The sequence below is a fragment of the Urocitellus parryii genome, chromosome 11 (genome assembly GCF_045843805.1).
Source record: "Urocitellus parryii isolate mUroPar1 chromosome 11, mUroPar1.hap1, whole genome shotgun sequence".
In the NCBI taxonomy this organism is placed as follows: Eukaryota; Metazoa; Chordata; class Mammalia; order Rodentia; family Sciuridae; genus Urocitellus; species Urocitellus parryii.
The window spans coordinates 102978066-103003899 of NC_135541.1; the positions used below are offsets into that span (position 1 = coordinate 102978066).

General features: G+C 50.4%; 1 protein-coding gene across 2 annotated transcripts in view; it reads left to right on the forward strand.

Annotated features, from left to right (window-relative positions):
* The window catches only part of Slc6a17 (solute carrier family 6 member 17), a 29148-nt gene that overhangs the window by 2289 nt on the left and 1025 nt on the right, over positions 1–25834 (forward strand). Inside the window, exons 2-10 of one of the 2 annotated variants that reach the window (XM_026402840.2) lie at positions 2047–2204; positions 3925–4051; positions 4756–4937; positions 6557–6667; positions 19908–20149; positions 20379–20571; positions 22300–22492; positions 23219–23378; positions 25474–25636. In XM_026402840.2, coding sequence (XP_026258625.2) covers positions 2047–2204; positions 3925–4051; positions 4756–4937; positions 6557–6667; positions 19908–20149; positions 20379–20571; positions 22300–22492; positions 23219–23378; positions 25474–25636 — 1529 coding nt within the window. The remainder of the gene's footprint in view (positions 1–2046; positions 2205–3924; positions 4052–4755; positions 4938–6556; positions 6668–19907; positions 20150–20378; positions 20572–22299; positions 22493–23218; positions 23379–25473; positions 25637–25834) is intronic. The other variant, XM_026402842.2, reaches the window with a different exon arrangement.

Consider the following 25834-nt stretch of genomic DNA (forward strand, 5'->3'; position numbering starts at 1 on the left):
GAACTTGGCTCCTGCTTAATCCATAGCTCAATGGGTTAGGGCCAATGTAGTCTTTTAAGCTCTGGAAAGAAACCTGGGGTTTGCCAGAACCAAGGAGCTGGGTGTAGACTGAGACATAGATTGCTAGCGATCCAGGGAGCCTCAGAGAGCCTGGAGTCGGTCCACATTTTGCTCAATTTCCTAATGCTCCCAGCTGTCCCGACTGGAGGCTCCTGAAAGCTGCTGAAACATGGAAGCAAACCCACTGTGTCCCCAGGTTGTGTTTTCTGAGATGGAAGAGGGTGCTACTGTCTTCTCCAATGATTTCAACAAAGGCTGATACACTACAAATTGAGCTCCCCTAGACTTCACACAGCCCCTCGAGCACTCTGGTCAGCAGGGCCTCAGCCTGGTGGAGAACCCTGCAGCTAGGTCAGCCCCCCTGTGTCCTGCCTGACTGAGGTGGATGGGGCCTGAGCAGCAGGAGGCCAGTACCTGGTTTAGGCAGGTTCACTGTTGAGGAGAGGAAAGAAACATCTGTAGAAGATGCCAATACTCTGAAACCCATCTCCCTGCACATCTAGTCCCTCTCAAGGATATTGCGGCATATAAATAAAAAAACCAGGAAGGCTATCTTCCTTTGCCTTCCTATAGCAGATGGCTTCTTTCTACTTCCATTTCCTTCCACCCAAGGCCAAGAAGTTGAGTTAGACAGACCCAGGGGTCTACACCTGTGTTCCTTCAGACCCTTCCTCCTTTGAGCACCATGACGAGGCTGCTTTTGATGTGTTGAATTTATGTGCACCACGGTGATGAATTCAGTGCTATTGTGTATGACTCGGTGGGTTGCCTCCCCAGAACCAGGCCCCTTCCTGCATATCTACATACATACTGCTCAGTTGGTTTCATGTGACCAGTGCTGACATTGCCCGTGTGCAGCTGAGAGCCCAACCTCCCTCACAGATTGTGAGCTCCCCCAAGGATGGCGTCTGTGCCTTCTGTTACTCCACTGTCCCCCTACTTTCCTGCTTGGCACTGGGTAGACCCGCAGTACACAGCTGACTGTTGCCAAGTGCCAGGTTTGGTGCCCAATCCCCAGTGTTTCTTGGCAAATTTGGCACATATAGGAGAGAATGTGAGATATTATGTGATAGGGGCAGAGCAGTGAGGCTGGGGGACATCTGGAGACTGCTCACAGGCACGGGGTGACCATCAGGGCCTTGGTGACTAGGGCGGGCCTGAGACTGTTTGATAGACAGGCAGGGCCTGGATGACAGTTTGCTAATAGGACTGTGTGGTTGGCACAGCTCTCTGTGGCGTGCATTCGTCCATGTCCAGGCGTGGCTTTAATTCTCCTGCTAAATGCCCTGTCACTTGGAATTGAGATTGTGTCTGCAGTGAGGTTTAGGACAGCAAGATTCATTTATCATCTGGAATCTTTAGCAAGATTCATTCTATCCTTTATGATCCTCCTGACTACGCTTTCCTGAACAGCCAATTTCTCTTCTGTTCCTCCCAATTAGCTGTGGATTAATGAGGATGCTGGTTAGACCCCCCCTCTCCCTGGAGAGCTTCCAGTTTCTGCTTCCCTGGAGCTGCCCAGTCTGCTGCATCAGCATCTGGCTCAGATATGGGCAGGCAGGGCCACTGGGGGCAAGTGATCAGGGCCCATGCCATCTGGGGTTCCTTACCTGTGGGCAGGAGGGGTGTGAACAGATGTCCACAGAGTATTTTCTAAGGTGAATGTGTCTGCATATGACTTGACGCATGCGTTCCCGAGACGCGGTGAGATGTCCTTCCCTCTGTTTCTGAGCTGAGTCTAGTGAGCGGGAGTATTGATATACGTATGTTCCTCCCTTAGCATTTTAGGCTGGGGGAGTCAAGGAGAAGCAGGGTATGAATGAGCCAGTGTAGGGTAGGTCACAGGCATGAAAGGGCCCTGGGACTGGGGTCAGTGAGTGGATGCTCTGAGATGTGATTAAGACTGGGGGACCCTGCTGCCACACCTTCTCTCATTCTGACCTTGTACTCTAGACAGCCTCTGACACCCCTCCTCTCTCTCCACAGGTGCCTACCTGGTGCCCTACCTGGTGCTGCTGATCATTATTGGCATCCCCCTCTTCTTCCTGGAGCTGGCTGTGGGCCAAAGGATCCGCCGCGGCAGCATTGGTGTGTGGCACTACGTGTGTCCCCGCCTGGGGGGCATTGGCTTTTCCAGCTGCATTGTGAGTCCAGGGCTGGGGAAGGCACTAAGCCAGAGACAGAAGGGCCACTCTTGGATAGAGGTTGACAGGCCACAGTCCTGGGCCAAGACAAAGGCAGCAAGGGGTCACCCAACAGGAGAACTGCTTCCAGCTGGTGTCTGGGGCTACAGTTACCATATTTCCTACACTGAAAGTCGACAGCCCTGCCTGAAGTAGAATGTGATATTTGCAACTGAGGCAAAGGAGGCAATGCTGGGACATGTTCACAAGGGAGGCCCTGGGACATCTCAGCCAGGGTCTCTGGGAGACATATAGACCATTTAAAATACCTATCTCTGCTTCTCAGCCATCAGTTCCCTGTAACAGGGCCCTACCCCTTTCCCTGGGCAGGCAGTGTTTCCACTGGGAATGTCAGTGACTCCGAAAAGGCTCAGGGCCCTGTTGCCTTGGTGCTACACAAATGAGCCCCATTGGAGTACCCAGGAACCTTATGGTCAACCCAGGAGAGGTGAGGCTTGGGAACAGTGGAGAGAGGGAGACCCCCAGAATCCTGGGAGGGGAAGTCCATGAGGCCTCCAGTTCAGCCACCAGGTGGCAAATGAGGCCCCGTGTAGAGCTCTAGGTGAAGAACTGAGTGCTCCTTAAGGGCAAAGCCGACAGTTGCCTATGCTCATACCTGGAATAGAAACTGGAATCTGCTCTGGAAGGGACTAAGGATTCCATCAAGCAGAATGGCAGGGCCAGTCCAAACCTGCTCCAGGGAGAGCCTGGGAGAGGGGCTGTCTGGCCTCTACTCACCCACAGGGCACTGCCTTTGCACAAGTTGATCTGGCTAGCTACAGTGCACTCTGCTGGGCTGGCCGCGGTCACACACAGGAGTGTGTGCGGGGTCTCCCCTTGCACTGAAGCACCCAAGTAAAGGAAACGGGCATCTCTCTCCATGTCTGTCCCCATACAGCCTGCCGGGCAAGCGTCTGCTCTGCGCACAGGTACTCAGGTGAACTGAACCAAGCAAGGGGCCCTTGGCTCTTACTCTGAACAGCAGTCTTCCCACTGCCAGGCCCCTGGAAAGGACCCCTCAGCATCTAGATCAGATGCTGCAAATCTCTGTCCATAAAACATTACTTTCAAAGAAACCCTTTGGACCCTCCATCAGATTCCATGTACTCTTATTTTAAATAAAACTCTACCAAGCTTAGTTATTGTTTCCAAGAAATGAAAAGTGGTGTTTTTCTGGAGGCCGGCTGCTAGCAGAACCAAAGAGAGAGTAATATCCTGAGAGAAGGGAAGACATAGGAAACCAGCAATCCATAAAATCTCATAAAGCACAACCGCCTGGGGCCGTTTCCTATAAGGGCAAAAGCTGCGCAGCCTCTCTGGTCCTGGAGGACATCTCTAATCAGAATCCTAGGTCCTCAGGAAATGGCGGGGAAGGGCTTCAAGCATCTTAGAGGAATTTCAAAACTGGAAAGGATTAACATTTTAAGAGTCTATTTAAGACAACTTTAATATCCAAAGAATTCTTTTGTGGTTGCCTGAGTGCCAGATGAATGGGGGATGGGGAGCAGGTCCTTGCTGCTCCTGCTGCTCCGTCTCATCCCTGGTCGTCCTCCTTCGTGGCTGTGCTGCTGTGTCCTATGTCGTTGGCCTGTGCTGCTGGCCCTGGGATGGAGTGTTGGGTGGGATGGCGTTGCCATTAACCCCCAGTCTCTGTGATCCCGCCCTGGGTCCCCGTCCTCAGGTGTGCCTCTTTGTTGGGCTGTATTATAACGTGATCATCGGATGGAGCATCTTCTACTTCTTCAAGTCCTTCCAGTACCCACTGCCCTGGAGCGAATGTCCTGTCATCAGGAATGGGACCATGGCAGGCAAGTATGGGACTCAGCCAGCTCTCTCCCTAGCAGGAGTCTAACAGACTTACTGCACAGATTGGGAATTTCATTGATGTGTCACCTTGGACAAGTCACTTAACCCCCTTGATCCTCATTTCCATTTCTACAGTATAAGTGATCCCTTTCTGGCTTCTCCCACGGGGTGCTTAGAGGACTGAATTAAATGAGGGTAGTTAAAACACTATAATTCTTATTTTTCTTTGGTCAGTATGGATTACTCTGTGTTATTCTAACTCCAGGCTGCGTGTGAATAATCTTGATTTGTAGGATGCCAGTCCTACAAAGGGCTGGATGATTATCCCACTTTGCAGATGGGAAAACTGAGGCCCTTGAAGCCACTTTCCCATGTCCCCAGTATCCATTCTGGGATGAGAATCTAGGAACTTTCCCAAGGACCTTCAGGCCAATTCAACCTCCACCCTTACTACCTTCTGTGGACAGATGTGGGCAGCAGGGGGTGTAGGAGGAATTCACCCAGCTCAGCATGACCTGTGGCCTCCCGGCCTCCATCAGGAGCTGGGATTCCCCGGGATCTGCCAGATCATGGCTAACCCGAAATAAGCACAGCCCCTTTCAGCTGCCCACCCTCAGCCACGCCTTCACCCTGAGCAGAGGTCCAGTAGGAGAGGTGGCCCCAGGGGCCTCGCCACTGACCTCTGTGGCCTCTGCTGCTGTTTCAGTGGTGGAGGCAGAATGTGAGAAGAGCTCGGCCACCACCTACTTCTGGTACCGAGAGGCCTTGGATATCTCCAACTCCATCTCTGAGAGCGGGGGCCTCAACTGGAAGATGACGCTGTGCCTTCTCGTGGCCTGGAGCATTGTGGGCATGGCTGTGGTCAAGGGGATCCAGTCCTCAGGGAAGGTGAGTTGGAGGAGGACAGCAGAAAGACAGAGGACAGGGGACTGAGAACTCCACGTCACCAGTGCAGGGCCCTTGGGTTGGCTTATGTTCTGGATGGCTTAGGGTGATGGCACTGACCCCCAAGGGACCGGGTGGGAGTGACTCCTGCGTTGTTGTCCACTGAGAATAGCAGGCCAGGGCTGGGCTTGCTGGAAGATCATTGTCCTGACCCCTGACTGCCTTCATGCTCAGAGAATTCAGTCCAGCCCTGCAACATTAAAGAGAAGGAAGATAGAAGCATTGACTCAGGAATATCTGTTTAGATTCTGTCCCTTCGGGTTCCCAAGCAAAGCCCTAGAGTCACTTGCTCTGAGTGATTTTGGGGTGAAAACCAGCACTTTCCATGTCAACAACTATAGGGTTGTTTGAGCAGGTGGGTGCTGTGAGTGAAGGGGGCCTTGGGGGCCTCTGAGGGCAGCTCTATGGCCACTCCATCTTGGGGTGCACACTGGCCAGGCCCACACACCTTTCCCCAGCAGATCAGATCCCTTCTGAAGAGGGCCCTTTCTTACTTGTCCCCTATCAGTACTCACGCCCTGCCAGGGATGAAAAGGATGTTAGAAATCCTGTAGCTCCATGCACTCATTTTACAGATGAGGAAACTGAGGCCCAGAGAGGGGCAAGTGTGTCGTCTAACCTCATGCAGCCAATTAGCCTCAAAGCTAGAACCCGAGCCTGTTCTGTCTGAGGTTTTGGGTTCTTGGCCAGACTTGATGAGCAAGGAAGCTAAGTTCCTGAAGGTGGCATCATCCTGGCTCCTGATCTCTCCCCTCTTTGGAGGCCAAAGTCGTAGCTGATGCTTTGTGGAACTTACCAGTACAGCCACATATGTGAACACATGTCATCCTCAACAACCTTATGTGGAAATTTTAGAGCCTTAGAAATTTTCACACCCCTCTTAGAGACAGGGAAACAAAGACACATCGAGGTTAAGTCCATAGGCTGGAGGCCACGGCAACTGGTAGTGGCAGGCCCAGAACTTGGGCACATGGCTCTGGACATGCACCTTCTTAACCTTTGCACTATCCTGCCCACATCAGCCCCTGGGATTTGCTTCAGAACAGGATGTTTTGTGAGCATAGCCTTTGCATGTGGCTCTGTACCAGGCCTACGGAGCAATAAAAATATGCAAGACATGCACAGGCCAGCAAATAGTGTGGGCTCGGGCTCACAGGACTAGGCTTCCTGATGGTCTCCGATTGGGAACCTTGTCTGTGGCCTCCTGCATGCCTCTGTCAAAGGAACTCTAAGGACAGGGGCATGAGACTTGAGTAAATGAGGAGGAGAGCATAGGATTCCCTCACCCTTGGCAGCCTTGAGGATGGGGGCCTAAACCATCAATCCTTGGGAGGCAAGCAAGCCCTGGGCCAGCCACGTGAACTCCAGCCTTTCCTGCTCCTGCCTGGGCTTGGGCCAGATGGGTGATGGGTTGGCCTGGTGCCCAGGGACTCCGGGGCTCTGCTGTCTGCTGTCTGGTATCCCAGGAGTCTCGTGTGCCCCAACTGTGAGCAGGGAGGGCTATGCAAGCTGCAGGAGCAGGAGGGGTTCTGCCTGATGGTGGGTCTCCGTCCTCTCTGCAGGTGATGTATTTCAGCTCCCTCTTCCCCTACGTGGTGCTGGCTTGCTTTCTGGTCCGAGGGCTGCTGCTGCGAGGAGCAGTCGATGGCATCCTACACATGTTCACTCCCAAGGTAAGAGCTGGGGTTCCCATGTGCAGGGAAACACTGACAGGCCCGTGAGCCTGGCGCGCTTCATACAGTGGAAGACACGCTGAGCACCTACTGCCTGTGGGAATGATGCCAGGTGCTGGCGGGGTGCACAGGGACCAAGGAGAAGGACATCACATCCATTCAAGGAAAGAGGTCCTGAAATGAGCCCGAGGGAGCAGGTAGGATTTCAGTGAGCGCCAAGAGGAGATTGTCATCAAAGGGAGCTACGTGAGCAAGGGTGTGCGACAGTACTGGGCATGTTTGAGGCGATAGTGGGGAGTAGGTTTGGCTGGGATCTGGGGTGGGGGCAGGGAGCCTCGCTCCTTTATTCATTCGGGAAGGTTCATTTCGTGGACCTGTGACATCAGGAATCAAGAAGGTGCCCGAGAGTTCAGAGTTCCCCCTGGAATCCCAGTTTGTACCCAAATCTGGAGATCAAGGTTGCTTTTCTATTATAGATAAGCCAGTACGAGTGATTTTACCTTATGGACCCTTGCTTGCCTCCTCTCCGTCCTCTCAGTAGCCCCCTTGGAGACCAGCAGGAGCTCTGCTCACCTTACATAGAGGGCGTGGACAAGGCACAGGTGTCCTCAAGGCATACACCCAGCTTCCCTGAAGATGGTCTGTCCCCACCTGTGGTCTCACCCCTCTGTGACCCTTCATAACACGTGGCATTGCTGGCCTGAGTCAGTCCCCTGGAGAATAAGAGCATTTTGGGTGCAAATTGACATGCCGTCAAGTTGCCCCAAGCAATGTACATTAGTAACCTCAGCTGGCTAGGATGAGAAGTCCATCTCCAAATGCCAGCTGGTCACTAGCAGCCATCAGGGCCCTGCTGAGACTCCAGCCCATGGGCTCAGGGTCAAAACTCAGCCAGGCCAGCTTGAGGCCTCCCTAGGAGCTCAACAGTGCCCCCCTATACTAGCCCTTGCATAGACTGTGCACATAGGGGGACGTGAGGAAGAGAACCCAGATCCAACAAGGTTTGAAGTCCCCAGGCCCTCCTGCCTCCATGCTCTGCTGCCGTGTGTAGGCTGCTAATGTTTGGTAAACACCCATGACCAGGGCACATGCCACCCCACCGTCACCACAGTGCTCAAAGTGGCCCTAGGCGTCCTTGGACTGAACATCTGAGGTTTCTGCATGAGCGCCTACAAAGGGCCACTTTATGAGGCACTTAATGAATCTCCTGAGGCGTGAATGTGAATCCTGAGCCATGTGGCAGGCCGTAGGGTTATTGTGAAAATGTGATATCTGACGAAGAAGAAAAGCATGCAGATCTGTTTCTTTGGGGTAAGTGGCCATGAGCGGGAAGCCAACTGTTTTTATGAATTACTTCGGCTAGAGCTCTAGAATCATGGTTAGTGTGGAGTGTTCACTTGAGTCTTTGAGTTACACTTAACTGAGCTTTATGAGGAAATTATATGCTCTGGTGATGTTCATAAATGTGGAGATTCACAAAGATCTCCAGATGGGCTCCTGGATGGTGTTAATTGTCCCTGCTATGTGACTCTAGGAGCAGGCAGAACAGACTCACTGGGATCAGCCACGGTCCCAGCATATACAACGCTGCTCCCTATGGATTCAAACACTTTTAAAAATCTCTCTTTAATTGTGAAATATATCAGGCATATAAAAACATATCTAATAATATGATTCACATTCTTAAGAAATAAAATATTACAGAGGCCATTAATGTGCCTACATAACCCCACATCCCTTTTCTTCCCCTTGCCAAAGATAACCACTGTCTTAGTCCATCCCTGCTGCCGCAACAAGATATCGTAAACTAGATAATTTATGAGCAATAGAAATTTATTGCCTCACAGTTATGGAGGCTGACAAAGTTCAAGATCAAGGCTGGTGAGGGCTCATTCTCAGCTTCTCTTTTCTCACTGCTCCTCAAGTGGTGGGAGGGAATGCCCTTGAGCCTCTAACATAAAGGCACTAATCCTTTTCTTGGGGGTGGAGCCCTCACAACTTAATCACTTCCCAGTGATTCACCTCTTCACACTACTACTTTGTGTATTAGATTCTAGCATAGGAATTTGGCGGGGGGTACCAACATTCAGACCATAGGGACCACTACCCTGAATTTTTGGGTTTATCCTGCTAATACATTCTTTGAGATTTGTTATATATATGTGTGTGTAAACAGTGTATAGTATTTGGGGATACTCTTAAGCTTTATATCAATGGCATTGCATTATGTATATATCCTTCTGTGACTTTCTTCTATTTTTTTGCTTAATATAGCTTTCTTAAGATTTACCTAGGTTGATTTATAGAGCTCTAGTACATGCATTTTCACTGCTGGAAAGATTCCCCTAGGGCTGGGGATATAGTTCAGTTGGTAGAGTGCTTGCCTCACATGCATAAAGCCCTGGGTTCAATCCCCAGCACCACCAAAAAAAAAAAAAAAAAAAAAAAAAAAGATTCCCCTATAGGTCTAAACTAAAATGTATTTATTCACTCTCTGGTTGATGAGCATTTCAGTGGTTTCCAGTTTTCACCATTGCTAATAAGGCTACGGTAAACATTATTACACAGGTCTTCCTGTGCACGGGTTTCTCCAGGGTGTATATGTTTAAAGTGGAATTGCTGTCCCAAAGGTAGGTGTCTCTTCAGTCAAAATGCGCTCCACAGTGGCCGTGTCTGTTAACTCCCAGCAGATGTATGGGAGACTGAGTCACACCACACTTATCAGACTTCGATACTTGCCACTTGGATGTGGAATGGCTGCTGTGCACTCTGAACAACTAGGGTGCTTCTTTCTCAAACCTTTTTCTGGATCTTCAGGAAACCACGTGAACACACTTTAGCATTTGCAGAGGACAGAATCGTTATGAACTGAGACTAAAAAAAAATCAAATCCAAAAGATTCTAGAGGAGCCAAGTTTCCAAGAAATAGCACAATGCAGCCCTTTGACTTCCAGGTCCAACAGAGCCTGAGGGCCTATCTCACACTTGACTGGTCAGTTCCATGGTGTAGCTCCAGCTCCTTCCTTTGACCCTGGAGTGGGTATTGGGAGGGAGGGGGCTAAAGGGCATCAGGAACTAAACTCTTTCATCAAAAGCCCCCAAACAGCCTGTGCCACTGTTAGCTTGAGCCAAGTAAGTCCAGCTAGGGTGAGATTTCTGTTTATAAATCTCTCAGGGTCATATGCACAAAAGGACCCACTCTCCAAAACAACCCTGTTATATACGCAAGCAAAGGACCACTGCAGAGCTGTGACTGTGTCTGCCCAGGACTGGGGAGATTTTTGGCCTAGAATGGTGCTCTGGAGTGCCAGGTCACTGACCATGGCTTCCCTGGGTGGGCTCTGCTCTATGCATATAGAACACAATGGGAATGAAGGGGTCATGCCATTTGACAGCCCAGGCAGAGTCCAAGGAAATTTTTGACCAGGGCATCTCCGAACCCATGTGGGAGAAATGTAGCCTCTCTGCAGATTATGTTAAATGGCCTGAAGGTCCTCCCTCCTATAGAGTTTTGTAATGTCAGAAGTAATCCAGGCTGTAGGACCTGCACTTTGGGTCCATGCCTTCAAGCAGACAGATATCAGGTATGATGACTGCAATGTGGCCAGGACACATGATGGCCCATTTGTGTCTCTGATGGGACAATAATGGCTAATGGTTCGTAAACTTGAATTCCTCAGGCAGCTTTTCTCTTGATGACTTCTTTCCATCCAGTTATGAACCCAGGTCAACATGAGGTGCCATACAATTAATCATGTGATTTGTTCAACATACGGTGGTGGATTATGGTGGGGTTCCTAACCACCAAACTCTCAGGGAATGTTTATCAAAATTCCAATTGTTCATGTCCTTTTGCCCAGTAATTTCCACTTCTTGTAGGTCTTAGTCCTATAAATATACTCACATGTAAACAAAATGACCAGGTGTACAGTATTGTTGCAGCATTTATTTTAGTAGCCCCAAATCAAAAACACCCCAAATGCCTATCATTCATTTATTCATTTATTCAACAAAGGTTCGCTGGGTTATGCCAGGCACTGTTCTCATTTTTGGGATTCAGCAGTGAATACAGCACAGAAACTTCTCAGACCTCACAGAGCTTATATTCTGGTGGGAAGATGCGGTTGAGATTAAAAAAAAAAGAGAGTTGTTGTTGACTGTTGTTGCCAAGGAGAAAAATTGTAGCAGAAAAGAAGGATCGGGGCATTTGGGAAGAAGAGCTGCAGTTTTCCATCGTGTGGTTAAGGAAGACCTAGCTGAGAAAGTGACATTTGGATGAAGACCTGGAGGAGTTGAGGGGATAGTCTATGTGGAGACGTGAAGGAAGTTCATTTCATTTTGAACAGGGGACCATGAGGGAAGATGCTTCAGACTACTAGAGTGTATCATGTATTCAAGGAGGCTGGCAGGTCTGGACAGAACAAGAGGGGAGAGAAGAGGGCTGCTGTGGGGACGGTGCGGAGTCAGATCGTGAGGGGCTGGGAGGCTGAGTAAGCACTTTGACATTGTCTCTGGAGGAATTGGGGTCCCCTGGGGGAGTTCTGGGCTGCTGGCCTGGTCTTACCACTCAAAGCCTCTTAGGAGGCTGCCATAGGGAATTGGAGGGAGTGAGGGGAGACCATCCCGGTGAAGGGCGACCAGGCTTAGAGCCCAGTGGCAATGGGAACGGTGAGGTGGTTGGGCTGAAGATGCACTATGGGTGCAGAGACTTTGCTGTGGATAGGATGTGAGGTGTCGGAGGACGAAGGAGTCAAGAATGAGCCACCAGAAGGATGGGGTTGTCATTCAGGGTGACGGGGAGGACAGTGGGAGGAGCACCTGTGGTGGGGAACATCTGGAGAACTATTTTGGACAGGACAGGTTTAAAATGTCAAATAGACAGGGCTGGGGCTGTGGCTCAGCGGTACGGTGCTCGCCTTGCACGTGCGAGACCCTGGGTTCGATCCTCAGCACCACATAAAAATAAATAAGTGAAATGAGGGTATTGTGTCCAATGACAACTAAAAAATAGATATATTTTTTTTAAAAAAATAAAATGTCCAATAGATAGCCAGGTGGAGATGCTGGGTAGGATTGAGACACATGAATCTGGAGGTCAGGTGGAGGTACAAATTTGGAGGCTGGGTAATAGAACTGAAAGCCTGGGTTGATTTATCATCACCTGGAGAGTGAACCTGGTTGGAGAAGAGGACTGAGCACTGAGTACTGGAGCCCCAGAGTGCAGAAATGGATAGCTGGTGACTGGGGAAGAGGAAGAAGAGGAGGAAGAGGAGAAGGAGGGGAGAAAGGGTGGAGGAAGAGTGAATGGTCAGTTGTGTCCCAAACTGCTGAGGGGCCAGTCGGTGAGGACTAAGAAATGACTCACAACTTGGCAACAGAGGTGTCACTGGTGACCCTGATGAGAGCCACCGGTGGACTGCCGGAGACAACATCTAACCGCAAAGGGCTGAAGGGGAAACAAGAGGTGGGGAATCAGAGACAAGTAGCAGAGATCATGCATTTTTAGTTTTGCTATAAAGAGAAGCAGAGGAAGGAGAAATGGGGTGTTACCTGGAGATGGCCCAGGAGTCAAGGGTGTTATTTCAGAATTTGGAATGATGGGGAAAATAGTCCATCGTACACTGGTGGTGGGGATTTAAAATGGTGCGACACCTTTGGAGAACAGTCTGGTGATTCCTCAAAAGGTTAAACAGAGTTAGCATATGATCCAGCAATTCCAGTCCTAGGCCCGTATCCAAGAGAACTGAAAACATATGTTCACACAAAAGCTTGAATGTGACTGTTCATAGCAACGTGAGTCACAATAATCAGAAAAGTAGAAGCAACCCAAATGTCCATTAGCTGATCAATGGATAAACAAAATGTGGTATAACCAAACAACGGAATATTATTCAGCCGTAAAAAAAAAGAAGTGCTGACACTGGCTACAACATAGATGGACCCTGAAAACATTAGCTAAGTGAAAGAAGCCAGATGCAAAAGACTAGACAGTATATAATTCCAATTGTATGAAATTTCTAGAATTGGTGGATCTAGAGAGACAGAAGGATGATTAGATCTTGCTTCGAACTGGGCTTGAGGCCAGGTGCGGTGGTGCACGTCTATAATCCCAGCAGCTTGGGAGGCTGAGGCAGGAGGATCACAAGTTCAAAGCCAGCCTCAGCAACTTAGTGAGGTCCTAAGCAACTCAGTGAGACCCTGTCTTAAAATAAAAAATGAAAAGGGCTAGGGAGTGGCTCAGTGGCTAACTGCCCCTGGGTTCGATCCCCCATACCAAAAAGGTCGAGCAACTCTGATATAGCAAAAACATTGAGTAGTGCACTTCAAAAACTCCAAAAAAAGAGGGGGAACCCAATGCTCTGGGGGAGGAGGACAGCAGCAGGGGTTGGTCTGAGTGGCAGAGCCGGTCTTAGCTAGCAGCACCCACAAGTGCCCATAGCAGTGGGAGGGACGGGCCAGCCCCTGGGGGGCCAGTGGTGCTCTGGGAAGAGCTGTGGGGAGTTCTCACTGCCAGAGTTCTCTTCTGATGGCATCCTCCTCCTTGGTGAAGTAGGAAGCAAGGTGATTAACTGAGAGAAAGAAGGGAGGAGGAGAGGCAACGGAGGCCTAAGGAGGTACCAGTGTGAAGTAGCTGTGAGAGCTGGGGACGAGTGGACAGGGGTAGCACTGAGGGCCCGTTAGCCGACAGGGCTCAGGAGTACATTGTGAACTCAGCCCAGAAGCATCTTTCCGCCCTTGGGCATCTCTGACACCGGGCTGCTTCCCACAGTCAGTGAGGCACCTAAACAGGTGCATGTTTGACAGTGGGTGGTCTCCCCAAGGGCTGGGCCCTATAAATTTGTACACTCATCTAGACCTCATGACCCTGGATGTAGGTCCTTTTACTGTTGCTATTTCACATAGAGATTAGAGAATTGTAGGGACGAGGCTGGGTGACCAGAGACAGAGGGGACAGATGGCCAGGAGCTCTGGGCCTCTGCTGGGTCCCAGCTCAGCAAATTAAGGGAGAGAAAAGGGTGGGCAAGATAATGCCCCAGGAGCGAGGAGAACTCCATGGAGAATTCTGGTGTGAACAGTAGGAGGGAAAAGGAAGAATACACACACACACTGCGTGTGTGTGTGCATGTGTGTGCATTGTAATATACGTGCATTTATATATTGCTGGTGCGTGCATAAGCACTGTTGGAGGGGTACTTAGGAAGCTGATGTTGTTTCCTCTGAGGAAGGAGAACTGGGCTTCCGGGGTCTGAGGTGAGGAAAAGGAGACCTAGGGACAAAGGGTGTATGTAAGTCCCAAAGGCCTAAGAATAGAGGTTAATAACCCTAACCCACTATTAGAGCAAGGGCCTCTCAGCAGGAAGAGGAAGGTGGCCCAGTCTGGTGATAGAGGGTGGGTTCTGGAGCCAGATGCTCTAGTCCAGATCCCAACTCATCACCCAGCAGCGGGTCCAGTTCCTTGATTCTCAGGACCCTCATCCACAGCTGTGAGAGGGCTGAACCATGGCAGCACTTTCTGGAGCTGTCAGGAGAGCTGGTGGGACCCCTCCTGGCCATGGGAAAGCGCATGGTAAGCATCAGCTATTATTCTCATCCACTGTGAGGGTGACACTGTTCTTGAGCAGTGGGGATCCAGCACTCCAGTGCCATCTGGTGTCTCGTGGCCCCGTCTGGCTCCACACGAGCAGGTGCCGCAGCGGTGCTGGGAAGCCAGGGTGTCACACACCAACTCAGGCTAGGGCTCGGCAGCTGCTTGTGGATTCAAAAAGCAGCTTCATGCGGATGAGTCAAATGCCGTGAAACACCTTGTTCCCTTGCGCAAGGAAGTGACTCAGCCACTGTACCCAAGAAACAGCAGGAAGCCGTTCAGAGAGGGCACCCGAGAAGGGTGTGATGTGAATTTCTTATATCTGGAGGGGAAAGCCCATTTCCCATCTCTCCTCTTGCCTTCACATTCTTATGTCCAGAGAGGATCCATGGGGCATATCCTGAGTTGGGCCATGGGGCATCCTGAGTTGGGCCATGAGTTCACCCTCTGTTGACACTTGCTGAAATCATGCACCATCGCCCCAGGGATCCTGGCAAAAGCCCCCTTTACATTCAGGGAACAACGGCCATTCCATACTGAAGGCCCTGACTCAGTTTACCCCTGGATTAGCATTGGGTGTTTTTGTTCCTCTCCTTCACCTGCAGGCTGGAAATGGGGGCACCAAGGGACACTCCTACAGAGCACTTCCCACCTTGAAGGTGGAGCTTTGTTACTCACAGGTGGTTTCCTGGGGCCTTATCAATGTCAGATTTGGATCTTTCAATTTCCTTCAAAATTTTCTAGGGGTGGACATGGGTGAAATGTAGAGGAGCTAAGATTGACCGGGTGTTGATGATGATTAAAGGGGGGTAAGGTTAGAGCAGGGGTTCATTATATATTCATCCTTACTTTTGTTGATTTTATGATAGTCCACAATTTTTAAGAATAGGAAAATAATGATCAATCAACACTAACTTAACAAAGAAAAAAGAAATTCTTGTTTTCATTCCAAATCATTGCCTATACAGCCATCCTGCCCTGTCCTCCGAGAAATCCCCCAAGCTCCTGGGGGAGCAGTTTGGGACTGTGGTGTCTGCTCTGGAGCAGCTGCCTTCATTTATGAAATTTGACCCTGAACAGTGACTGGGGATAGGAACGTATCCACATTCTTGTTTCAGGCTTAGGGAGTGGTGAGACTCCTAATGGTGGCATGTGTTTGGGACTGACAGATGGTCTGGACCTTTTTATGTAAACATGTTTGACATAGATCAAAAAGGAATAATTACCAAAGAGGAAGAGAGGGAAGGAGAAGAGGAAGGCAGTATTAAAGTAGTTGTGTTTTACAAAGTAGAAAAGTTTAAAATCCTAAGACTCTTCTTGTTCTAGAAGAACACATCTTAGCCTTAAAGGGCTGATGCCATGTTATAATCACTAATCTGGTGCTTCCCGTGCAGTTCGTAACCTTGATGGATCACGTGTGTCTGACTGTCTCTTGCTCCCCACTCTTTCTCTTCCATGTGCTAGGCACAAACAGGGTCTGGGCTCCAGCCCTCAGTGTAAACTGCAAGTAGACAGACAGTTGTGTGAGATGGGTATTGACTCTGAGTGCCCAAGGCACATGACTAGCTCTGCCACAGTCAGGAAAAGCTTCAAAGAGAAGTGATATGTATACTGGGTTTTGAGAAATAAATAGGAGTTCACCAGAGCGGAAGTAGGAGGAAGGGAACTCCAAGCCCAGAAGTATGAAAGACCAGGGAGCTTTGGATGAGGAGTAAGTTCATTGCATTTAATGTTCAGAACACAAAAGAGTGAGGAAAAAAATTTCCAGAAGACGATGGGGAGTCCTGGGGCATCCATGAGTTGTTTGTCTCAACCTCCCCTCTTATAAAATCTTGGACTTCTTCCTGGTTGGAACTCACCAAATCGCCTGTAGCTCTCCCACTAGGCTCTGATTTCTAGCCTGAGAGAAGTGTGCAGGCTCCAGAAGATTGAGAGGACTGTTGTAATGGACACCCATGAGCACCTGTGAAGGCCAGCATGCCTTCCAGGTGCACATGGTCCCTCCCCGCTCTGTTGATGGAGCCCTTAGGAGGATTGTTTTAAAAAAAACCAAAATACCTGGGGCTGGGCTTGTGGCTCAGTGGTAGAGCACTCGCCTAGCACGTGTGAGGCCCTGTGTTCGATCCTCAGCACCACATAAAAATAAATAAAATAAAGATATTGTGTCCATCTACAACTAAAAAAAAATTTGAAAACAAAACGAAAATCCCCTCACCCAGTTGGGTGTGGTGGTGTACGTCTGATTCCAGTGACTTGGGGGGCTGAGGTAGGAGGATTTAAAGTTCAAAGCTGCCTCAGCAACTTAGCAAGACTCTGTCTCAAAATAAAAAATAAAAAGGGCTGGGCTTGTAGCTCAGTGGTAAAATGTTCTCTAGTACAAAACTAAAAAAATAAAAAAACTCATGCAAAAAAAATAAATAAAATAAAGAGGAGTTACAGAAGTCCTTTCTCAGGAGGACTATGATTATATTCTTCTTTTCTGTAATTTGTATTAGGCACAGTATAGGCCCCTATTTCCTTACTCACAATACCAAAATCCAAATTGCATTGAAAAAAAATTGCTCTCTTTGGGTTTGTTGCCCTAGAATTCATTTGGAAGCAGACTACCTGCACAGATGTGAGGTTATTTATAGTCCTTATTGATTCACTTGGTGTGAAGATTCATATTCGGCTGCCAAAGTCCTAATGTGTTTTATTACAGGGTGCTGCCCTGGGCCCACTGGAGGTGTGATGTAATTTTGTGGCATATGCACCATATTACCTTCCTAAAATAAAAACAGAAATGAAAGCCTAAAGTCCAAAACCAGTCTGCCTCCAGGGCTTGGGTTACCTCTATAAAGAAGATAATATTTTATGTTATCTTAAAAAGCCGAGCCCCTGTCTGGAGGTGTAGCATGTGTGAGGCCCTGAGTTTCGTCCCCAGTAGCGAAAATAACAAAACAAAACAAAACAAATCAGACCTCCACCTGTGCGACCATGATGAGCCTAATGGTGTGGATAGCCCTGCCCCATTTCTCCGGCCATCGGTCTCCCCTGCTCCACCGTGACCACTGAAACCGCTCCACCCATCTGAACCCTCTCTCCTCCTCTCCTCCACTCATCACAGCAGATGAGCTCACCTCCTGCTTTACAAGGTAAACACAGGTCACCAGGTCAGAAGCTCTCTCTACCTACACAGGCAGAAACTGAATGTACAAACTTGCCTGCTGATACCCATCCTTGTCCCCCTTCTCTCTCCAACTAATGGATAGCCAGGAACTCAGACAGGCTCTTATGGAAGGCAGCTCCACCCAGCCCATATCCCTGCCTTCCATCAGCTTTTAAATATAGCATGGTGAAGCTTTTCCATCCCACAAAGACCATGCAACCTGCAAACGAGCAATCCTCACTGACTCCATGGCTGCCTCCTGATAATGCCCTTCTCCCTTCCATCCCAAGGTTACCTGCCCAGGGACTTGCCTGTGTATTACCTCCACTTCCTCTGCTCTGCTTCCTTCCTCTCCTCCCTCCACCTGACGTCCAGACCCTCAGTCCCTGAACAGCCCTCCTGGGACCTCTGTGCTGCTGACTCTCTACCTTGGCATCTGCCATTCGGCAGCACTGGTCTTTCCTGCTCACCTCTCTCCCCAGAATTTGCTCCTGCCTGCTTCTCTAGCTCCCTTGGAGAAGATCCTTCCTCTTCCCTGCATTAAATTTTATAAACTAACTGATCTGGCTCTGGCCTCTTCTCACTGTCCATCCACTGCCTGCTCCACACAACTACACCTCCAGCTGTGCTCTCTCCTCGGAAGCCCAGACTCATTTGCCCAGATGCCTGCTAGGCAGCTCCTCCAGGAGATCTTTTGTTACCCACCTTTGGTACTGGGGATTGAACCCGGGGCATTTACCACTGAGTCACATGCCCATCCCTTTTTATTTTGAGTCAGGGTCTCGCTAAGTTGCTTAGGGCCTTGCTAAGATGCTGAGTCCGGTGGCTTCAAACTTGCAATCCTCCTGCCTCCCAAGCCGCTGGGATTACAGGTGTGCGCCACTGTCCCTGGCTCTTCTGCAGAATGTCTTATGAACACGTTAAGCTCAACCCATGCAGAGCTAATGTCCTGTCAGCCCTGCGCAACCCCACCAACCTGCTCCTCTTCCCTGTTCCATTTCCACATGCTCAACACGCAGGCCAGAAATGTGGCTGTCACCTTTCCTCTTCCTCTCCAATCCATCCCTAAGGTCTTTTTGGTGTCTTCTGCTTGAATTCCTCCATCAGCAGCACCTGCCCCTGGGCAAAGCCACCACCTCCTGCCTCCTGGACCCCAGATGGTGCTTCCTCGTGTCTCCTGTGCTGCATCCGTGACTCTTTTGGAAATGCACATCTGATTGTGTCCTTCTTCAACCCTTTCATGATTTCCTGGATCAAGAGCTTTCTTAGGATAAAGACAGGAAATTGCTCCAGGCTCTTGACTCCTCTGCCTCACCTGTACCCTCTCCTTATTATCCCCTGCTGGCCACCTCCATTTCCCTTTGCACACCACCCTCTGTGCCCCCCCAGGACCTGTGCCCAAGTGCTTTCCCAGCCCCCACAGCCCCTGTCAGATGTCAGCTCCCTGGTCTCCTGGCTCATGCTGACCCCCTGCTACGGGCTCTCTGAGCATTAGGTGTCTGGCCTTCAGAGCCCTTGTCACATTTGCAGTTTGACATCTGTTGGTGGGATCATTTGACCAAGGTCCATCTCTCCAACTGGAGCATAAACACCCCGAATCCTGGGACCCTGCCCACTTTCTCTCCCGTGGGTCCCTGCCTGGAGAAACAGACACTTAAAGAAAAATGGATGTAAAAAGGCTTTGGAAATTGCCTACACCATCCAAATGCCAGTGTGGTTCAGGCCCTCATCAGGTCTAAGGGCAGAAAGAGCCTTAGGTAAGGGCTGTCTCTGCCGGGAAGTGTCTGGTCCTGTGTGCCAAGTGGTGCACTGGGGTGGGGGGCTTCTGTGACCTGGAGAGTGTAGACGTGTGTGGATGAGCCTTGGACCTCTTTTTCTGAGAAAGGGGAGATTGGGAAGGCAGGAGGAGGCAGAGGAAATGTCAAGGAGACATGGGTTTTTTTCCAGTTCTCTTGTACTCTTGGGAAGGCTACTCACTGCACACGATAGTCTAAATGAATGGCGCTCCCTAGAGTTGTGCACCACACAACCATAAGTGATGGCCTTGGCCGTGTTCCTTAGTCTGACAGCTCCACGGCAAGAAATATAGCAGTTAAAATTAACTGAGAATTTACTATGTAAGCATTCAACATTTATTTTATCTTGCTTAGTCCTCACAATAATCCTCTGAAGCCGATGCTTTTGTTATGTATGCTTTGCACTTGGGGATACTGCTTAGAGGGGCTAGATGAATTGCCCAAGTTCAACAGCTTCTCTTTTTTGTTTGGTACCGGGGTTTGAACCCATGCCCAGTCCTTTTTAATATTTTATTTAGAGACAGGGATTTCACTGAGTTGTTTAGGGCCTCCCTAAGTAGCTGAGGCTGGCTTTGAACTCACGATCCTCTCGCCTAAGCCTGAGCTACTGGGATTACAGGTATGAACTCAGTTGAGGCTGAGGAAAGGGGGTGTGGAGGGAAGCCCCTGCACATGAGTAAGCCTGTGTCTCTTTCCTCCCCCACCCCACAGCTGGACAAGATGCTGGATCCCCAGGTGTGGCGGGAGGCAGCCACACAGGTCTTCTTTGCCCTGGGGCTGGGCTTCGGTGGGGTCATCGCCTTCTCCAGCTACAACAAGCAGGACAACAACTGCCACTTTGATGCCGCTCTGGTGTCCTTCATCAACTTCTTCACCTCCGTGTTGGCCACCCTCGTGGTGTTTGCTGTGCTGGGCTTCAAGGCCAACATCATGAATGAGAAGTGTGTGGTCGAGTAGGTGGCTTCTCTCCCCTGGTCCTTCCTTCCCTGCCCACCACAGCCAGGAGTGGGCAGGTGGCCATGCAGACAGATAGTTCTCTCCACTTCACTGAGCAATAAGACGCACGCATGCAGCATCGTCTGTCCCCAGCCCGGGCCCACAGGGACCTGTCTGGGTGTCTGGGAGGTGCCCCAGGACCCCACTCCTGTCTTCCTACCTGGCATTCTTCCCTTTGTGCTGCAGGAATGCTGAGAAAATCTTAGGGTACCTCAACTCCAACGTCCTGAGCCGGGACCTCATCCCACCTCACGTCAACTTCTCCCACCTGACCACCAAGGACTATGCGGAGATGTACCACGTCATCATGACCGTGAAGGAGGACCGGTTCTCAGCCCTGGGCCTAGATCCCTGCCTCCTGGAAGATGAGTTGGACAAGGTATGGGGATAGGCTGCCCTTCCCAGGACAGGCAGGAACCCAGGGATGGGCCGCGGGTAGCTGGAGCTTGGGCACAGGCCTTGGAGAGCTCCTGGGAGTCAGTAGTCTACGTGGCAGGTCAGGACCTACTGTGCGTCCACAAGAAGAGAGAGGGAGGAAGGTGTCAGCCAGTGGTGCCCTGAACTAGGTGTAAGCCTAAACGAGCAACAGAGGGAACCACGGAAATCAGTCGGTGTGGGGTGACTTCCTATATAACAGATGGGCTTCTGTGGGCTGGGTACTGTGTGTGAAATGCACTGTACTCTTGTGTGAAACAAACACATTAGTGTCTTTCCTTTGCTCTCCATCTCCTGTGAACCTCGTGGTAGCTCGATGACTTGGGTTTTAATATTGTCCCCCTGCTTTACCAATGAATAGTCTGCAAGTCGGGGGACTTGATCAAGGTCTCAAATGAGTAAGTGGGCCAGCCAGGTTCAAATCCAGGTGGTCAGATCCAGAGCATGGGTTCTGGCTCACCCCTTGTAGCTTCCACCCCCTTGCCCAGCTGTGCCCACTCCAGCTGCCATGGCCATGATGACCTTTAGGTGGAAAGATGTTGTCCCCTCATTAGCTCAGGCCCAAGTTTGGGCACCTTGTTTCGATTTCTGTTTGCATAGCTGGGGCACTTTTCAAAATGACTTTTTGTTAGAAGGGGTCATCAGACAGAGACATACCCAGAGGGTCCAGGAAACCTGGCTGGAGCTGAGGCTTACATGGGACAGGACCAGCTCCCATAGGCTTGTGCTGACTGTGCCCTTCTTCATGGGACCAGAAGCTTCCTCTAAATCCTACCTGAGCTCCTGCATGTCAAAAGTCAGCTCCACTGGAGCAAGGGAGCTGTGTTCACATCCCTGACCTCTTCCCAGGGGACAAGAGCAAATGAGGACAATCTGGGGACCCCTGGCTGTTTTTTCCCCCAGGTGACAAGTAGAAGACAGGACATGCCCTTCCATGTTCCATGAAAGCCTGCCCCATTCTTTTGGGTTGTGAATAAAACTAGGGTTATGGCAGTTCTTCAATACCCTACAACCTCAAGAGTACCCAACTGTCACTTGCTCACGTGGGGCCCACATTCCTTCACAATCACTGGCCACCACAGGACAACATGGCTGAGATGTCAGCAGCAGTTACGTAGCTTGTCTTCCTATTAGAGTCACCTGGGCTGGGGGGCCTTTGTAAAGCCCCAAAGCAGCATCATCCCAGACCAATTAAATCATTGTCCCTGGGAGGCGACTTAGGCGTCAGTGATTTTAAAGACTCCAGTTTGCTTCCAGTGGCCACACCTGAGGCCATGGTATTAGAGTCTGGAGTTCAGAAGCTCAGAGCTGGGGGCAGCAGGGGTGGCTGGGGCCATCAGGGAAGATGTCTTAGAAGGGCAGGGTCTTGTACTGGGTGTATTCCCAGACATGAGCAAATTCATCTGAATGACTCGGATCCTTATACCACCTGTAGATTCCAGCTCCCCACCCTGGAAGTCCAGAATTGGGGCTTTCATACCCACCACAAGGAGATTCTGATGCCTACTCAGTTTAAGACCATGACCCACACCAGCAGGATTCAGGTGGAGGTGGGGAGTCCCTGTGCAGGAGGGAACAGTGATTCCTAAAGCTCCCGGGGCAGTGGTAAGGCAGCAGGGGGTTCCTGGGTGGGGTGGCCCTCACAGGCCCTTGCTCTCCCCCCTACCCTCAGTCCGTGCAGGGCACAGGCCTGGCCTTCATCGCCTTCACGGAGGCCATGACACACTTCCCCGCCTCCCCATTCTGGTCTGTCATGTTCTTCCTGATGCTTATCAACCTGGGCCTGGGCAGCATGATTGGGACCATGGCGGGCATCACCACGCCCATCATTGACACATTCAAGGTGCCTAAGGAGATGTTTACAGGTAACTCTTCCCTGCAGCCCTACCTGGTCCCACAGCTGCCCACACAGATGCAATAATCGGGTTCTTGCTCTCACTTCAGAAAATCTGGGTTCTGACTGGGTCATTCAGGACCTCAGGCCCAGAAGACCCTGCACCCCTCCCTCATCGGGATAAAGCAAGAACCTGGCTGTGGCACTTGGCCACCTGCACTTAGGAGCCAGGGGGACAAAGCTATTTGGAAATCTGGGCCAACCCTGAGCTAAGACCCTTGCTTGGGTTGCTTGCCCCACCTCCCGAGGGCCTGCTGACTTGTCTTAGGCAGGGATGCCCCCTCTCTGCATCCTGTTCCACCCTCTGCCCCTGCTGAGTTGAGCTGGGCTCTCACCTGCATCCCCAGCAAGGAGCATCTTGCTGTTCTCAAATGGGGAAACTGAGGTGGAGAAAAAGAGCCTGGGAACACTCAGAAGAACCATTTAAGTTTAATTCAGCAATTAAGTGGAGCAGGTGCTATGGGGTAGGGGCTGTGCTGGAGCAGGACCGTGGGAGAAGAGAGGAGACCCATGCCTCCCTCAAGATGCTCCCTCCTGGTAGATGGGGAGCTCAGCACCTCAGCATGGGGTCCCTCCTGCATGGCTGTACCTCCTGGGGGAACAGTGTGATGGGAGGGACCTGGGTGCCCCCACAGACCCCCAGGGCCCTGCCCACCCTGCACCTTTGCCCCCACACCGGCCTCCCGGCTCTCTGTAGTGGGCTGCTGTGTCTTTGCATTCTTCGTGGGGCTGTTGTTCGTCCAGCGCTCCGGAAACTACTTTGTCACCATGTTTGATGACTACTCGGCCACCCTGCCACTCACCGTCATCGTCATCCTTGAGAACATCGCTGTGGCTTGGATCTATGGAACCAAGAAGTAAGGGGGACAAGCAGGGAAGAGGTGGGGTGTGGAGGAGGGTCCTATCCCACCATGATTTCCTGGCGAGTCCTGTGTTCCCAGTGTTGCTTGAAGATTGGGGCGGGAGATTATAGAATCCAAATGTCAGAGTTAAAACCCTGCCTTTTAAGCTAGGCGCGGTGGTACACGACTGTGATCCATGGATCCTTGATCCTGAGGCAGGAGGATGGCGAGTTCAAAGCCAGCCTCTGCAACAGTGAGGCGCTAAGCAACTCAGTGAGACCCTGTCTCTAAATAGAATACAAAATAGGGCTGGGGATGAGGCTCAGTGTTGAGTACCCCTGAGTTCAATCCCCAGTACCAAAAAACCCCAAAACAACAACAACAACAACAAAAAGTCCTGCCTTTTAGCACGGGAAACTGAGGCCTAGAGAGAGTCATGGCTACCCAGGCCTCTTGGCTAGTAAGAGCTAAAGTCAGGCTGAGGTCCTGTGTTTAGGTTCTGAGACCAGCCTAAACTTTCGTAAATTACCACAGTTCCTTTCCTGAACACCTGTGCTTTGTCAGAATTCTGCTAAGCTTGTTAAGCACTTGGTGGAGGCACCAGGGTCCCCAGTGCTCAAAGAACTTGTAGATTTCAGCAGCCTGATTCTCAAAATTGTGATTTGGGCCTCAAATTTGGGTTCAGGCAAGGTAAGAGGATTCAGCAATAAGAAAGGATGGAGTGTCATGGCCTACTGCTAAGGTAGACTTCCACTCACTGTCAGCTCCTGACCTCATTCCTCCTTTAAGGAAAAAATCAGTGTCCTCAAGAAGCTCCAGGACTAGGCCCTTCCTACTCTCTCAGCTCCAGAAGTGGCCTCACTGTCCTTCTGGGCAAGGCCTAGGACCTCTTCTAACCACTCAGTCTGGCCCTCCCTAATGCCTAGACCTGGATTGGGAATGGGGGCTCTCTCACAGGGATGGTCTGCTTCTTAAGAGAGTGCAGGAGGGACAGGAAGGGGTAAGAGAGGAGCACTCCCAGACAGGCACAGTGGTGCACACCTGTAAATCCCAGCTACTCAGGAGCCCAGGGCAGGAGGATCACAAGTTCAAGGCCAGCCTGGCAACTCAACAAGATCCTGTCTGAAAGTAAAATAATCAATCAATTAAGAAGGCTAGGGATATAGCTTAGTGGTAGAGCACTTGTGTAGCATGCATGAAGCCCTGAGTTCAATCACCAGTATTAAAAAATGAGAGTGGGGCAGGGGGTGGGTGGTGTGTAGTGGGCTGCTGCATCCATCACCCAACCCTGGGTTGGAAGACACTGCTAGAGGGGCTCTGATTACACATGCCATGGGCTCCTTTGGCATTCTGATGAATATTGTTTTTTAAATGCATAGGATAAAATATATAGGATTAGATAGGAAACGAATTATATTGAAAAATAACAAAATACTGTCTAAATCTATAAAACAGAAATGTACATGTACTTTATATGTATCACATAAAGCTACAAGATCTAGTTGTGGAAATAGTAATTTCAAAGTAGTGATGAATATAAATGAGGTTTCTAGGTATCTAACAACTGTAGTGGAAAATTAAAATAGCTTGTGATTTCATCTATCTGGTGACAAAGTCACAGATACAGTTGACTCCTGTGGTTACGTGCATTTATAATAGGAGCAGTTGCCAGGTTTCAGTGAGGTGGAATTGAGGTAAAGATGATTTTTGTGTGCATTCAAATATGCAGCCTGCCTGCCTCCTACAGTTCCAGCACAGAACCTACAGCTAGAAATCCCCAGTCAGGATGCTAGGGAAGTGCACTTTCATATTTTCTCCAGCAGGGGGAGACTTGAGCCGGGTCAGTTTGGGGGCCCAGGGCTCTGTGAACTGGAGCCCTCTAAGGGTCTGTCCCACTGGCCAGGGCATGTCTCTTGCATCTGGGTGGAGCAGCTTGTAAGGTAGTCAGAGCAGGCCAGTCAGGCCTCACACCTGTGAGCATTGAAGATGAAGCCTAGAAAAGTCCAGGAGGGACTGATCAGAGAAGGTTTCCTGGAGGAGGTGGCCATGCGGGAAGGGGAGGCTCAGAGGTGCAGGTGCCAACTGCTGGCTTCTCTGCTGTGCCTGACAGGTTCATGCAGGAGCTGACAGAGATGCTGGGCTTCCGACCCTATCGCTTCTATTTCTACATGTGGAAGTTTGTGTCTCCACTGTGCATGGCTGTGCTCACCACAGCCAGTATCATCCAGCTGGGGGTGACGCCCCCGGGCTACAGCGCCTGGATCAAGGAGGAGGTGAGGGGGTGTTCCCCAGGGAAACCCAGGGACATTTGCATCTTCTTAGTGGTAGAGCACTTGTCTAGCATGCATGAAGCCCTGAGTTCAACCACCACTACTCAAAATGAGAGGGTGGGGTGGGGTGGGTGGGGAGGGAGGTGCAACAGGTCTTCGGAATAAACCTTTATATGGCAGCTATTCTGTGCCAGGCCCTGC